At 50.8% G+C, this 16,600-nt stretch overlaps 1 protein-coding gene across 1 annotated transcript in view; it reads left to right on the top strand.

Moving 5' to 3' along the window:
• Window positions 1-9,362, top strand: part of LOC139237843 (asialoglycoprotein receptor 1-like) — an 81,692-nt gene extending 72,330 nt beyond the window's left edge. The window contains exons 9-11 of the mRNA XM_070867068.1: window positions 2,532-2,683; window positions 5,243-5,355; window positions 8,224-9,362. Coding sequence (XP_070723169.1) covers window positions 2,532-2,683; window positions 5,243-5,355; window positions 8,224-8,368 — 410 coding nt within the window. The 3' untranslated portion in view covers window positions 8,369-9,362. The remainder of the gene's footprint in view (window positions 1-2,531; window positions 2,684-5,242; window positions 5,356-8,223) is intronic.
• Window positions 9,363-16,600: the final 7,238 nt, after the last annotated feature.

The following is a 16,600-nucleotide window of genomic DNA, read 5'->3' as shown; positions in this document are numbered from 1 at the left end:
TACCCAAGGCCCAACCGATGCCATATTCAGGCAGGCCTGTAAATCATAGACTGAAACGGCACAGGAGGCCCATCGTGCCTGTGCTGGCTCTTTGAAAGAGCATCCAATTAGTCCTGCTCCCCCCTGCACTTTCCCCACAGCCCTGCAAATTTCTCCTTTTCAAGCATTTATCCCTCATCATCATCATCATAGGCAGTCCCTCGGAATCGAGGAAGACTTGCTTCCACTCTAAAAATGAGTCCTTAGGTGGCTGAACAGTCCAACATGGGAATCACAGTCCCTGTCGCAGGTGGGACAGACAGTCGTTGAGGGAAGGGGAGGGTGGGACAGGTTTGCCACACGCTCTTTCCGCTGCCTGCGCTTTATTTCTGCATGCCCTCGGTGATGAGACTCGAGGTGCTCAGCGCCCTCCCGGATGCTCTTCCACCACTTAGGGCGATCTTTGGCCAGGGCTCCCAGGTGTCAGTGGGGATGTTGCACTTTTTCAGGGAGGCTTTGAGGGTGTTCTTGTAACGTTTCCTCTGCCCACCTTTGGCTCGTTTGCCGTGAAGGAGTTCCGAGTAGAGCTTTTGCTTTGGGAGTCTCGTGTCTGGCACGCGAACAATGTGGCCCTGCCCAGCGGAGCTGATCGAGTGTGCTCAGTGCTTCGATGCTGGGGATGTTGGCCTGGTCGAGGATGCTAACGTTGGTGCGTCTGTCCTCCCAGGGGATTTGCAGGATCCCTTTTGAAAGTTACTATTGAATCTGTTTCACTGCCCTTTCAGGCAGTGTAATCCAGATCACAGCAATTGCATTAAATAAATTCTTCTAATTTCCCTACTGGATTGCTTTGCCATTTATCTTCAATCTGTGCCCTCTGGTTACCAACCCCCGCCACCACTGGAAACAGTTTCTCTCTGTCTGATCTATCAGAAAACTTTCATAATTTTGAACACTCTATTTAAATCTCCCCTTAACCTTCTCTGCTGTAAGGAGAACAATCCCAGCCTCTCCAGTCTCTCCATATAACCGAAGTCGCTCATCCCTAGCACCATTCTAGTAAATCTCTCCAAGGGTTTGACATTTTTCCGAAAGTGTGGTGTCAATTGGCCACAATACTCCAGCTGGGGCCTAACCACTGTGTTATAAAGGTTTAACATTACTGGGCAGGCTGCTTTGCTGTGAAAATCGGGTTCCTCACCAGCTCCAGAACCCCAATGCAGAATTCCCGTACAAGTGGACTGAGTTGAACCAGGTCTGGAAATTTCCCCAGTGGTCCTGAAAGGGCGTCCGCTCAAAAAATGGTCAGAACATTTGGTCCAGCTGTAAGTATTTGTTTTAAGATCCGCCTGAACCACGTGTGCTAATTCTCCTCAATCTTCCAGTCCAACTTGATTTGGGTAATTATTCACAAACCCAGGGCCAATCTCAGATGGGTCTTCGGCTGATGCCACCAGGGGGAGAGGAAAGTTGCACGCAAGTCAAATTTAAAGGGGAGAGACCTGTTAAAGGGGAGTGTCACAAGGAAGGGGGATAAGAACATAAAAGCATAAGAAATAGGAACAGTGGGCCATACGGCCCCTCGAGCCTGCTCCGCCATTTAATATGATCGTGGCTGATCCGTTCATGGACTCAGCTCCACTTTCCCGCCCGCTCTCCATAACCCCTTAATCCCTTATCAGTTAAGAAACTGTCTATGTCTTAAATTTATTCAATGTCCCAGCTTCCACAGCTCTCTGAGGCAGCGAATTCCACAGATTTACAACTCTCTGAGAGAAGAAATTCCTCCTCATCTCAGTTTTAAATGGGCGGACCCTTTTTCTAAGATCATGCCCCCTAGTTCTAGTCTCCCCCACCAGTGGAAACATCCTCTCTGCATCCACCTTGTCAAGCCCCCTCATAATCCTATACGTTACAATAAGATCACCTCTTAATCTTCTGAATTCCAATGAGTAGAGGCCCAAACTACTCAACCTTTTCTCATAAGTCAACCCCCTCATCCTCGGAACCAACCTAATGAACCTTCTCTGTACTGCCTCCAAAGCATGTATATCCTTTCGTAAATATCGAAACCAAACTGTACGCAGTATTCCAGGTGTGGCCTCACTAATACCCTGCATAACAATTTAAAAAGCTTCTGGAGAATGCTGAAAGGCCTGTTAAGCCATCAGGGCCTTTGCCAAGGCTGAAGGAGCAGGCCACGAAGAAGTGGGAGGCCAGCAGGAACCCCTACCCCCGGTACAGGCACGAGTGTGAGGACAAGCACAGCCCAGCGCTCGCCTCCTCCTCGACGGTTGTTGAAGTGGAGGTGGTGCTACGTGAGACACTCACGGGGAACGTTACCTCTGTACCGGTCCCGTCAACATCCCAGGGGCCGGCCCTGCATCGGGCCTGCAAAAAGGTTCGAGGCCACAGTTGACCGTTACTGTCCCTGCACAGGTGCTTGGGTGAAAAGGCCACCTGGGGCTTGGCCCACACCTTGTCGGATTGTTTGTCCAGTGCACATTGTTATCGTTCTGTTGGGACGATTGGTGACTGATTGTTCTTCACAGGTCAGCCCCGCTTCGAATGTCCCGACCAATGGACCTTGTTCAGTCAGAAATGTTACTACTTTTCGCCGAACACAGATGATTGGTCATCATCCCAGAGGTTCTGCTCATCAAAAATGGCCAACCTGGTTGTGATCGACACAATGGAGGAACAGGTCAGAGTTCAGCTGGGGCGAGGGTCTTTCAACACAAGGTCAATGGCCGGGAGATCCCTCGGAGCCGCACACACTTCACCGGAAGTCCCTTCCTCCCTATGTAATCGGGAATACACCGCTCTCCCTCTCTCCCCCCCCTCGTGTAATCGAGAAACCCCCGCACTCCCTCCCTCCCCCCCCACCATGTATTCGGGAATACCTCGCACTCCGTCCCTACCTCCCCGTGTAATCGGGAATACCCTGCACTCCCTCCCTCCCTCCCCGTGTAATCGGGAATACCCCGCACTCCCTCCCTCCCCCACCCCCGTGTAATCGGGAATATCCCCGCATTCCCTCCCTCCCTCCCCGTGTAATCGGGAATACCCCGCACTCCCTCCCCGTGTAATCGGGAATACCCCCGCACTCCCTCTCTCCCTCCCCGTGTATTCGGGAATACCCCTCCCCGTGTAATCGGGAATACCCCGCACTCCCTCCCTCCCCCACCCCCGTGTAATCGGGAACACCCCCGCACTCCCTCCCTCCCTCCCCGTGTATTCGGGAATACCCCGCACTCCCTCCCTCCCTCCCCGTGTAATCGGGAATACCCCCGCACACCCTCCCTCCCTCCCCGTGTAATTGGGAATACCCCGCACTCCCTCCTCGTGTAATCGGGAATACCCCCGCACTCCCTCTCTCCCTCCCCGTGTATTCGGGAATACCCCGCACTCCCTCCCGCCCTCCCCATGTAATCGGGAATACCCCGCATTCCCTCCCTCCCTCCCCGTGTAATCGGGAATACCCCCGCACTCCCTCCCTCCCTCCCCGTGTAATTGGGAATACCCCGCACTCCCTCTCTCCCCCACCCCCGTGTAATCGGGAACACCCCCGCACTCCCTCCCTCCCTCCCCGTGTAATCGGGAATACCCCCGCATTCCCTCCCTCCCTCCCCGTGTAATCGGGAATACCCCACACTCCCTCCCCGTGTAATCGGGAATACCCCCGCACTCCCTCCCTCCCTCCCCGTGTAATCGGGAATACCCCCGCATTCCCTCCCTCCCTCCCCGTGTAATCGGGAATACCCCACACTCCCTCCCCGTGTAATCGGGAATACCCCCGCACTCCCTCCCTCCCTCCCCGTGTAATTGGGAATACCCCGCACTCCCTCCCTCCCTCCCCGTGTAATCGGGAATACCCCCGCACTCGCTCCCCGTGTAATCGGGAATACCGCGCACTCCCTCCCTCCCCCACCCCCGTGTAATCGGGAACACCCCCGCACTCCCTCCCTCCCCGTGTAATCGGGAATACCCCCGCACTCCCTCTCTCCCTCCCCGTGTATTCGGGAATACCCCGCACTCCCTCCCTCCCCGTGTAATCGGGAATACCCCGCACTCCCTCCCTCCCCCACCCCTGTGTAATCGGGAACACCCCCGCACTCCCTCCCTCCCTCCCCGTGTAATCGGGAATACCCCGCACTCCCTCCCCGTGTAATCGGGAATACCCCCGCACTCCCTCCCTCCCTCCCCGTGTATTCGGGAATACCCCGCACTCCCTCCCTCCCTCCCCGTGTAATCGGGAATACCCCGCACTCCCTCCCTCCCCCACCCCCGTGTAATCGGGAACACCCCCGCACTCCCTCCCTCCCTCCCCGTGTAATCGGGAATACCCCCGCATTCCCTCCCTCCCTCCCCGTGTAATCGGGAATACCCCACACTCCCTCCCCGTGTAATCGGGAATACCCCCGCACTCCCTCCCTCCCTCCCCGTGTAATTGGGAATACCCCGCAATCCCTCCCTCTCTCCCCGTGTAATCGGGAATACCCCCGCACTCGCTCCCCGTTTAATCGGGAATACCCCCGCACTCCCTCCCTCGCTCCCCGTTTAATCGGGAATATCCCCGCCCCGTGTAATCGAGAATACCCCCGCCCTCCCTCCCTCCCCGTGTAATCGGGAATACCCCACACTCCCTCCCCGTGTAATCGGGAATACCCCTGCACTCCCTCCCTGTGAAATCGGGAATACCCCCGCCCTCCCTCCCTCCCTCCCCGTGTAATCGGGAATACCGCCACAACCCCTACCTCCCTCCCTGTGTAATCGGGAATACCCCCGCCCTCCCTCCCTCCCCGTGTAATCGGGAATACCCCCGCCCTCCCTCCCTCCCTCCCCGTGTAATCGGGAATACCGCCACAACCCCTACCTCCCTCCCTGTGTAATCGGGAATACCCCGGCCCTCCCTCCCTCCCCGTGTAATCGGGAATACCCCGGCCCTCCCTCCCTCCCCGTGTAATCGGGAATACCCCCGCCCTCCCTCCCTCCCCGTGTAATCGGGAATACCCCCGCCCTCCCTCCCTCCCCGTGTAATCGGGAATACCGCCACAACCCCACACTCCCTCCCCGTGTAATCGGGAATACCCCCGCCCTCCCTCCCTCCCTCCCCGTGTAATCGGGAAAAGCCCTGGTGCGTCCCGAATTTGTCGGCTGCAGCACCAGCAAAAGGTGTGGAAACATTTTCAAATAGTTTTGGTAAACTGCTCTGTCACAGTATCTGATGTCTCATACAGTTATACTTGTATTTACACCTCAGGGATATCTGAAACAAGAGTTGAAGGCAATACGGCACTGGATTGGCCTCAATGAGTCAAACATTGAAGGCGACTGGGTTTGGGTGGATGGAACGGATTATGCTACCACCCAACAGTAAGTTATCTATTTAAATCCACACTCTCTGCAGTATGATGGGCCGAATGGCCCCCCTCAGTGCCGTATCATTCTACGTTGCCATAGGTTAAGCAGAAACACCGGCTCGGTGTCAAATTTTATTTTTTTGTCTTATAACACTGCTCTGAAGCAGCTTGGGACGTTTCACTACGTTAAAGATGCTGTATAAATACAAGTTGTTGTTGTTGAATGCAAGGTGCGATTGTTAAGTGTGGCACTTCTTGGAGATCTTCGAAACGTCAGGTTTATGTCCCTGCAATGCTCCTATAACCCAAGCACACGAAGGGAAGAGTCAATGATTTAGATTTGAATGTAGGGGATATGATTAAGAAGTTTGCAGATGACACTAAAATCGGCTTTGTGGTTGATAATGAAGAAGAAAGCAGTAGACTGCAGGAAGATATCAATGTACTGGTCAGGTGGGCAGAACATTGGCAAATAGAATTCAATCCGGAGAAGTATGAGGTAATGCATTTGGGGAGGTCTAACAAGGCAAGGGAATACACATTAAATGGTAGGACACTGAAAATTGTAGAGGAACAAAGGGATCTTGGAGTGCAGGTCCATAGATCCCTGAAGGTAGCAGGCCAGGTAGATAAGGTGGTTAAGAAGGCATATGGAATACTTGCCTTTATTAGTCGAGGCATGGAATACAAGAGCAAGGCCGTTATGCTTGAACTGTATAAAACACTGGTTAGGCCGCAGCTAGAGTACTGTGTGCAGTTCTGGTCACCACATTACAGGAACGATGTGATTGCACTGGAAAGGGTGCAGAGGAGATTTACAAGGATGTTGCCTGGACTGGAGAATTTTGGCTATGAGGAAAGATTGGAGATGCTGGGTCTGTTTTCTTTGGAACAGAGGAGGCTGAGGGGAGACCTGATTGAGGTGTATAAAATTATGAGGGGCCTGGATAGAGTGGATAGGGAGGGCCTATTTCCCTTGGCAGAGGAATCAACAGCCAGGGGGCATAGATTTAAGAACATAAGAAATAGGAGCAGGAGTAGGTCATTTGGCCCCTCGAGCTTGTTCCGCCATTCAATACGATCATGGCTGATCTGATCATGGGCTCAGCTCCACTTCTCTGCCCGCTCCCCATAACCCTTTACTTCCTTATCGCTCAAAAATCTGTCTATCTCCACCTTAAATATATTCGTTGACCCAGCCTCCACAGCTCTCTGGAGCAGGAAATTCCATAGATTTACAACCCTCTAAGAGAAGAAATTTCTCCTCATCTCAGTTTTAAGTGGGCGGCCCCTTATTCTAAGACTATGTCCCCTAGTTTTAGGTTCCCCTATGAGTGGAAATATTCTCTCTGCATCCACCATGTCCAGCCCCCTCATTATCTTATAAGTTTCAGTAAGACCACCTCTCATTCTTCTGAACTCCAGTGTGCATAGGCCCAACCTATTCAACCTATCCTCATAAGTCAACCCCCTCATCTCCAGAATCAACCGAGTGAACCTTCTCTGAACAACCTCCTATGCAAGTATATCCTTCCTTAAATACGGAGACCAAAACTGCACGCAGTACTCCAGGTGTGGCCTCACCAATACCCTGAACAGTTGTAGCAGGACTTCTCTGCTTTTATACTCTATCCCCCTTGCAATAAAGGCCAACATTCCATTTGCCTTCCTGATTACTTGCTGTATCTGCATACTAACGGTTTGTGTTTCATGCACAAGGACCCCAGGTCCCTCTGTACTGCAGCACTTTGCAAGTTTTCTCCATTTAAATTATAATTTGCTTTTCTATTATTTCTGCGAAAGTGGATAACCTCATTATACTCCAACTGCCAAATTTTTGCCCACTCACTTAGCCTGTCTATATCCCCTTGCAGATTTTTTGTGTCCTCCTCACAATTTGCTTTCCCACCTATCTTTGTATCATCAACAAACTTCGTTATATTACACTCGGTCCCTTCATCCAAGTTATTAATATAGATTGTAAATAATTGAGGGCCCAGCACTGATCCCTGCGGCACCCCACTAGTTACTGTTTGCCAACGAGAGAATGACCCATTTATCCTGACTCTCTGTTCTCTGTTAGTTAGCCAATCCTCTATCCATGCTAATATATTACCCCCAACCTGTGAGCTTTTATCTTGTGCAGTAACCTCTTATGTGGCACCTTATCGAATGCTTCGGGAAATCCAAATACACCACATCCACTGGCTCCCCCTTATCTACCCTGCTTGTTACATCCTCAAAGAACTCCAGCAAATTTGTCAAACATGATTTCCCTTTCATAAAATCATGCTGACTTTGCTTGATTGTATCATACTTTTCCAAATGTCCCACTACTGCTTCCTTAATAATGGACTCCAGCATTTTCCCAATGACAGATGTTAGGCTAACTGGTCTATAGTTTCCTGCTTTTTGTCTGCCTCCTTTTTTAAATTAATTAATTAATTTAAGGTAATTGGGAGCTGGTTATGGGGGGATTTGAGGGGAAATTTCTTAAGCCAGAGGGTGGTGGGGGTCTGGAACTCACTGCCTGAAAGGTGGTAGAGGCAGAAACCCTCAGTACATTTAAAGTGTGCTTGGATGTGCGCTTATAGTGCCGTAACCTACAGGGCTATGGACCAAGAGCTGGAAAGTGGGATTAGACTGGATAGCTCTATGTTGGCTGGCGTGGACACGATGGGCCGAAATGGCCTCCTTCCATGCTGTAAACTTCTCTGATTCTTTGATTGAACCAACAGTGCTGAGATTTTACAATTCGCGTTTCCTACAATACAACACTTCAAAAGTACTTCAGTATCTGCGAAGCGCTTTGGGATATCCTGAGGTCGTGAAAGGCGCTATAGAAATGCAAGTCTTTCTGACCCATGTTTTTATTATTTAGGTTTTGGTCTGCTGGGGAGCCCAGAGACATTGGAAATTATGAAGAATGTGCAGGTTTGAGGAGTGATGGGAAATGGGCCGTGTATTCATGTAGTCAAAAACTGAACTTCATCTGTGAACGAGTGGTGTCCTGTCACTTCAAGTAACTCCTCACTCAGTCAAAGCTGAAGACCTGAAGCTTCTTTTGTTTTGAAATCTATTTTCTGATCCCCGATACCAGCTGTGACGCAACTACTCGGCCTAACCCCCCAGACACAACTGCTCTCTTGACATTATTTCGCTCGAACGTACCAAAAGCCAACATTTCTAACCCGTTTAAGGCAGATGGGGAAAATATTTGATGGAATTTAGTTCTGCACATATTGTAGCTAGGAAGCTTTTTTTTAAAAAACCAGAGGATATCTTTTAACATATTTTGTTTTATTCTGCTTAATGCATTAACTGCAATAATGGCTCTGAGGATTTCAACCAGAATTGTGGCAGTCGCCACTAATTCTCTTCAGGGAGAACATTGCATTTTCTGCCAAGTTGTCCATTTGATCGTGGGTGGGGGGGAATGTGCCAGAGAAGGGGTTTGTGCTGCAGATGATAAGGGCCAACCTCAGACTGGCACATTCCGCCTTTACCGGGACACCAATCTATATTTTCCAAGTTGCTGAATAATTCAATGTGTGGAATAACAGTAATGGTGGGGCCCACCGCAATCAAACGACACAGACTCGTACGTGAGTCAAGGGCTATGGGGAGCGGGTGGGAAACGTGGAGCTGAGCCCATGATCAGATCAGCAATGATCTTATTGAATGGCGGAGCAGGCTCGAGGGGCCAAATGGCCGACTCCTGCTCTTAATTCTTATGTTCTTCTGTATGTGCTCACTGCCAACCTTGAGCGTTATAAAGCTTTCTTGTTGGTGGCTCGGTTTATTCCCCGGATCATTCTGGAGATCAGGCTGCGAATAACGGACTTGCTGACATGAAGCCTCAGCAGACGGAAAAGCAAATTCTCCCCGACATCTCCATTCATTTACCTTTAGTTCTGAATAATGTCGCTGCGATGAACGTGCGAAAGAATTTAACTGTTGCCTTTTTGGAATGTTTACACTGTGGATCAGACCACTTCAATAAAATACAATACAATACCATCATTCCACTTCAGCTGTCGTCTACCTCGTTTCCTCACGGACTTGGCTATAATTCATCATTAAAGATTGCGGGGCTGAAATTGCCCCTTTTTATAGCCTCCAGGGGGTGGGGGGCTAACGGGGCACGATGGCCTTTTTGCTCCGGGGGAAGGGGACGCAGAATTGGCCCCGGAGGTTTGGGGGGACATGGTGCATGCTGCCTATACCAGAGAGTGACCAGCGATGGCGTCATCGTGTGCGCGGTGACCCCTCGCCGAAATCCCCCCGGGGACCACGAGGCTTGCGGACACTCGCTGCCGGAGGGGGGGGTTAATGGGGGAGGGCCTTGAGCAGCCCTGGACAGCCATTTTATTGTCGGCCCAACAATGGCGGCGTTCGCGTCGACAGGACCACCATCGTGCAGCTCGGCGCTCTGTTACCGGTGCCGGGATGTTAGCCCAGTTGATCGCCTCCCCCAGTCGATCGCCTCCCACGGTCGATCGCCCCCCCCACCCCACCCCCATCGATCACCCCCACCCCTGTCGATCGCACCCCCCGGTCGATCGTGCCCCCCCCCCCGTCGATTGCGCTTCCCACGGTCGATCCCCTCCCCCTCCCCCCTGCTCGATCACCAGCCCCCCATCGATCACCCCCCTGGTCAATCACCTCGCCCCCTGTTGATCGCCCCCCACCCCGGTCGATCATTGCCCCTAGTCGATTACCTTCTCCTGTCGATCGCCCCCCCCTCCCCAGTCGATCACAACCCCCCCCCACCCCCAGTCGATTACCCTCCCTGGTCGATTGCCGCCCCCCAGGTAGATTGTACCGCTCTATCGATCGCCCCCCTCCTCCCAGTCGATCACCCCCACCCCCCTCTGTCGATCGCTCTCCCCCCCCCAGTCAAGTACTCTCCCTGGTCGATTGCCGCCCCCCAGGTAGATTGTACCCCTCTGTCGATCGCCCCCCTCCCCCCAGTCGATCACCCCCACCCCCCTCTGTCGATCGCAACCCCCCCCCCCCCGCCCCTGTCGATCGCACCCCTCCCCCATCCCCCCCCCACCCCGGTCGATCGCCTCGCTATTGGCCCAGTCCAGTGCCGGTCAGTAAAGGGCCTGCAGAGTGCACAGCGGCCTTACCCTTTAATTGAAGGGGAGGGGCTTTCACGGAGCTGCCCCGGGAGCGCCCCTCCAAGGACGCAGAGTGCCGGAGACAGCGCCCCGCTACCCTCAAGTGGCGGGAGGCCCAATTCCAGGCTGAGGGCGGGACCGGGTGCTAAAAGTCCCGCCCCCCTGACGGCCACCGCCCTCAGTTGGGGCGAGGGGCAATTATGCCCCCTGGGTGTGAGTAAAAGGGAAATAATACGCCAACACTACAGTTAGTAGCTCCATCCCAAGTACAAGCAGAGGAAAGACGAGTCATTTTGACTTTGAGCGGCAGTGTAAACAGGTAACGCTGAATCTGCAGCTCGCTTACATCGCCCTGATTCTTAGTCCATTGACTTCAATCGAGAACATTAGGAACAGGAACAAGCCAATCAGCCCCTCCAGCATGTTCCACCATTCAAACTCCATCTCCCTGCCTTGGTTCCGTATCCATGGAGAGATGTAAAACCGGCTGCCCATTCACCAGCATCTGTTTTTACACTAACACCCAAAGTCAATATTACTGCCATGAAACTTTAATGTTTGGGGAGGATCTTTTTGCTCTCGATATTTTTGGCTTCGATGTTCGAGGTCTGTTGGATATCCGGATACAGCTTGTAGCGTGTCTGGGTCATGAGTGGTGAAGGCCTTTTCTGTCCCAATCCCTTCACCAAACCCTCAGCGCCTTCAGCGGGCGGCAGAGTAACACGGCACACTCCCTGTTATAGGCAAACACATTTATTGTGGGGATAGAGCAGGTAAATCGCAGCAGGAACACGACGTATACAACAGTTACACTCAGCTAGTTCCTCGTCACGGCAGAAAATGATAGAGTTCACAACCTCCAAACTATGATATCGATATTCTTAATGCAGCAGATCTCCTTATTCTTTTCTCACCCACTATGTGGCCCGACTAACTCTTCAAAGGTCCCAGACCCAGCCTCTGATTTGAAGAGGACGGCTGACCAATACCTTGCCAACAGTGATGGGTCTGAATCAACTTCATTTTTTAATATTTGTTCCCGGGTAAGTGGGCGTCGCTGGCAAGGCCAGCATTTATTGCCCGTCCCTGACTGCCCTGGAGAAGGTGGCGGTGAGCCGCTGCACTATACCAGGTGGTCCATCCGGTTTTATTCTTATTATTGTTTTTCGTAGCAGTTTATTACAACTGAGTGGCTCACTCGGCAATTTCAGAGGACGGTTGTGGGTCTGGAGTCACATATCGGCCAGACCGGGTAAGGGCAGCAGATTTCCTTCCCTAAAGGACATTAGTGAACCAGATGGGTTTTTCAGACAATCTGGTAGTTCCGTGGTCACCATTACTGATTCTAGCTTTTTATTCCAGATTAATTTAATTAATTTGAATTTAAATTCCCCAGCTGCCGTGGTGGGATTTGAACTCATGTATCCAGATCATTAGTCCAGGCCTCTGAATTACTCGCCCAGTAACATAACCACTATGCTACCATACCCTTAAGTTAAACTCATAAGGAGGAGCCAATGAAAAAATATACTTCAACAAATCACGTAAGAGGTTTATACTTCAACAGAGACGGGCGATATTCTGGATGTGGAAATAGGTGGTCTTAGTGATGGTCAGCACGACTACAGGTAGGTGTTCACAGTCATACACAAGCAGAAATTATTCTTTGCAGCTGAGAAATGTATGGGTCTGTAGCACACGCACACAGACACACAGACACGCGCACACACACGCACACGCACGCACACACACATGCACACACGCACATAGACACGCACACGCTCACACACACGCATGCATACACGCACATGCACATGCGCACACGCACATGCACACAGACGCACACACCCTCTGTGACATTGATGTTAGAAGTGGTTAATATGGACACAATATGAGACAACTGATTACAAACATATTCACACCTAAATATTCATCTGCACAAGAACTGACATTATGAAATACGAACAGAAAATGCTGGACACAAAACACAACCAGCACAGAACATGAAATAGAATTAAAACCCGACAAAGGCAACTCACACCTGGAGCCATGTAAATGTTTCAAACATATAAAAAGTATTGACAGTTTGCTGTCTGATCATAGAGAGTATTTTATATTACACCCTAACTATCCTAACCCAACTCCCCCTCCTCTGCTGACTCTTCACGCGTCTGTTCCTGCCCTGGCCCAGCCGCTAATGGAACAGCCCCTCCCTCTTCATCACCAGTGATACTGTCTTCTGTATTTGTAAACGTAAGAAACATAAGAAATAGGAAGAGGAGTAGGCCATTTGGCCCCTCGAGCCTGCTCCGTCATTTAATACGATCATGGCTGATCTGATCATGGACTCAGCTCCACTTCCCTGCCCGCTCCCTATAACCCTTTACACCCTTATCGCTCAAAAATCTGTCAATCCGCCTTAAATATATTCAATGATCCAGCCGCCACAGCTCTCTGGGGCAGAGAATTCCATAGAATTCCAACCCTCTAAGAGAAGAAATTCCTCCACATCTCAGTTTGAAATGGGCGGCCCCTTATTCTGAGACTATGTCCCCTAGTTTTAGTTTCTCCTATGAGTGGAAATATCCTCTCTGCATCCACCTTGTCGAGCCTCCTCATTATCTTATAAGTTTCAGTAAGATCACCTCTCATTCTTCTGAACTCCAATGTGTATAGGTAAAGTGGGGCGATGATTGGACATAGAAGGAATGGAAGGAAATTGGTGGGCATGTAAGTGACGATGAAGAGGGACAACTGATGGCAATGTTGAGGGAATGGAGAGCATTGAAAGGGAATGGAGGGTAATGAAGAGGGCTGAATAAGTGACAATGGGGTAAGGAGATGGGTGAGGGACAATGGATGGCAGAGAATGAATAATATCATCGGGAGATGGATGGACTGTAAGAGTTGGAATGGATAACAGATGAGGGGAAATGTATGGTGATGAAGAGGATGAAATGTATGACATTGAAAGGGTAGAATGAATGGCACTTTGGAGTGGGGAGGAGGGAGAAGACTGAGATTAACCAGGGGAAAGTGGAGCGAGAGAGAGAAAGAAAGGGAAAGGAGAGGAGAGGGGATGTGAGGAGACAATGCCTGACCATGAAGGGCGATGGACGGGAAGTAGAAACCAATGTATAGGTACGGAAAGGGGACAGGGAAGAGGCAATCAGTTACCAAGAAAGGGGGAATGAATGAGAATTGGAGGCATAGGATGGAAATGAAGGAAGAGATAAATTGAAATGAAGGTGGGGAGGAGAGGGGAGGGAACGAGTGATAAATGGTTGTGATGGAGAAAGGGGAATGGAGATAATGGCGAAAGAGTAGGGAGTGGGGAGCAGGGAGAATACTGGGATTAACCAGGGGAAAGAGGAGAGCGAGAGAGGAAGCGCCAAGATAACTGGGGGCATTAACGGCAGACGACAGGTGCTGCCTCAACATTCACAATGCTTTTCAAATTTCCGAGATGTCCGATTGGTAGTTGATAATAATTCATTATGCTCATTTTACAGAAGTGATGAAATCCCAAGGCTTTCTCACACTTTCCAATCAAGTGTGTCTGAAGTCTTTTTAGTTCCCACTTGCTTCAATCACATTTTATTGACATAAAATCGAGAGTCAGGCCTCACCGCAGTCCTGGTCTAAGAATGTCCACAAATTCCTGCAACACGCTCATCCTCCATGATGGTATCTAACATGCGAGAATCGTACAGAACACGAGGAGGCTCTTTCTCCCATTGTGCCTGTTCTGACTCTCTGAAAGTTCCTCTGACTTATTTTAATTCCCTTACTCTTTCACATACCATTACTTTGTGTGCATTACTTTAATACACGTACCTCCAGCTCCTCCCCCGCATTCCTGTTCCTTGTTGTAGAGCCACCTGTTGTGTATCTGTAAAGCATGCACTCCCATGTTCAGCCACCAGGGAGCTCATACCCTGATGCTGGGATTCCTTGGGAGCACTGTATATAAGCCGGCCCCTAAGGCCTGTTCCTCACTCTGGAGTGTCTTATTAAAGAATGAGGTCACTGTTACTTTAACCTCCCTGTGTGCAGTCTCATCTGTGTTAGGAACACAACAACTGGCGACGAGAATACGAATCCAACGCAAAGATGCAGCAAACTGTGGACATCCTGGAGAAGCTCTCGGAGGGTGAGGACTGGGAAGCCTATGTCGAACAGCTAGACCAGTATTTTGTAGCCAACGAGCTGGACGGAGAAGGAAGCACTGCAAAAAGGAAAGCGGTCCTCCTCGCAGTCTGCGGGGCACTGACCTACAGCCTCATGAAGAATCTTCTGGCTCCGGTGAAACCCACAGATAAATCATATGAGGAGCTGTGTACACTGGTTCGGAAGCATCTTAACCCAAGGGAGAGCTGATGGCGAGGTATCGGTTCTACGCATGTCAGCGATCTGAAGGTCAGGAAGTGACGAGCTACGTCGCTGAGCTAAGGCGACTTGCAGGACAATGTGAGTTTGATGGCTACCTGGAGCAAATGCTCAGAGACTTTTTTGTACTGGGCATTGGCCACGAGACCATCTTACGAAAACTTTTGACTGTAGAGACACCGACCCTCAGTAAGGCCATTGCGATAGCACAGGCGGTTATGTCCACCAGTGATAACACCAAACAAATCTCTCAGCACACAAGTGCTAGCAATGTTCATAAATTAACTGAAACTGTGTTTGCGAGCAGAAATGTACAGGGCAGAAACCATGAGTCTGCAACTGCCAGCAGGCTTCAGGTGACCCAGATGACTCAGAGTCCCCAACAAAGGATGAATGCAAGGCAATTCACACCTTCTTGGCGTTGTGGAGGCTTGCATTCAGCCTATTCATGCCGCTTCAAAGGGTATGTTTGCAAGAGCTGTGGAACAATGGGGCACCTCCAACGAGCTTGCAGACGAGCTGCAAGCTCTGCAAAACCTGCTAACCACAACGTAGCGGAGGAAGTTCGGTACATGGTGGATCAAAGCAATTTCGAGCCTCAGAGAGAGGAGGCAGATGCTGAAGTACACGGGGTGCACACATTTTCGACGAAATGTCCACCTATAATGCTAAACGTAAAATTGAATGGCTTACCCGTAGCCATGGAACTGGATACTGGTGCTAGCCAATCCATCATGAGTAAAAAGACGTTTGAGAGACTGTGGTGCAACAAGGCATTCAGACCAACCCTGAGCCCCATCCACACGAAACTGAGAACGTACACCAAAGAGCTTATCACTGTCCTGGGCAGCGCCATGGTCAAGGTCACCTACGAGGGCATGGTGCATGAACTGTCACTCTGGATTGTCCCAGGCGATGGCTCCACACTGCTTAGAAGGAGCTGGCTGGGCAAAATCCGCTGGAACTGGGATGACATCTGAGCGCTATCACATGTCGATGAGGCCTCATGTACCCAGGTTCTTAACAAATTTCCTTCCTTTTTGAGCCAGGTATTGGAAACTTTTCCGTAGCGAAGGTGCATATCTACTTGGTCCCAGAGGCATGACTCATTCACCACAAGGCACGAGCGGTACCTCACATGATGAGGGAGAGAGTGGAAATCGAGTTGGACAGGCTGCAACGCGAGGGCATCATCTCCCCAGTAGAATTCAGTGAGTGGGCCAGCCCGATTGTTCCAGTACTCAAAAGTGATGGCACGGTCAGGATTTGCGGCGATTATAAAGTAACTATTAATCGTTTCTCGCTACAGGACCAATACCCGCTTCCTAAGACAGATGACCTATTTGCGACGCTGGCAGGAGGCAAGACGTTCACCAAGCTTGACCTGACTTTGGCCTTCATGACGCAGGAGCTGGAGGTGTCTTCGAAGGGTCTCACCTGCATCAACACGCACAAGGGACTGTTCAGCTACAACAGATGCCCGTTTGGAATTCGGTCGGCTGCAGCGATCTTCCAGAGAAACATGGAGAGCCTACTCAAGTCGGTACCACAAACGGTGGTCTTTCAGGACGACATATTGGTCACGGGTCGGGACACTGTCGAGCACCTACAAAACCTGGAGGAGGTCCTCCAGCGACTGGATCACGTAGGGCTGCGGCTGAAGAGGTCGAAATGCGTCTTCATGGCAACAGAAGTGGAGTTTTTGGGGAGAAAGATCGCGGTGGATGGCATTCAGTCCACAGA

The sequence above is a fragment of the Pristiophorus japonicus genome, chromosome 24 (genome assembly GCF_044704955.1).
Source record: "Pristiophorus japonicus isolate sPriJap1 chromosome 24, sPriJap1.hap1, whole genome shotgun sequence".
Taxonomy (NCBI): Eukaryota; Metazoa; Chordata; class Chondrichthyes; family Pristiophoridae; genus Pristiophorus; species Pristiophorus japonicus.
Note: the sequence above shows the minus strand (reverse complement) of the source record. Positions and strands in the feature narration are given on the sequence as shown.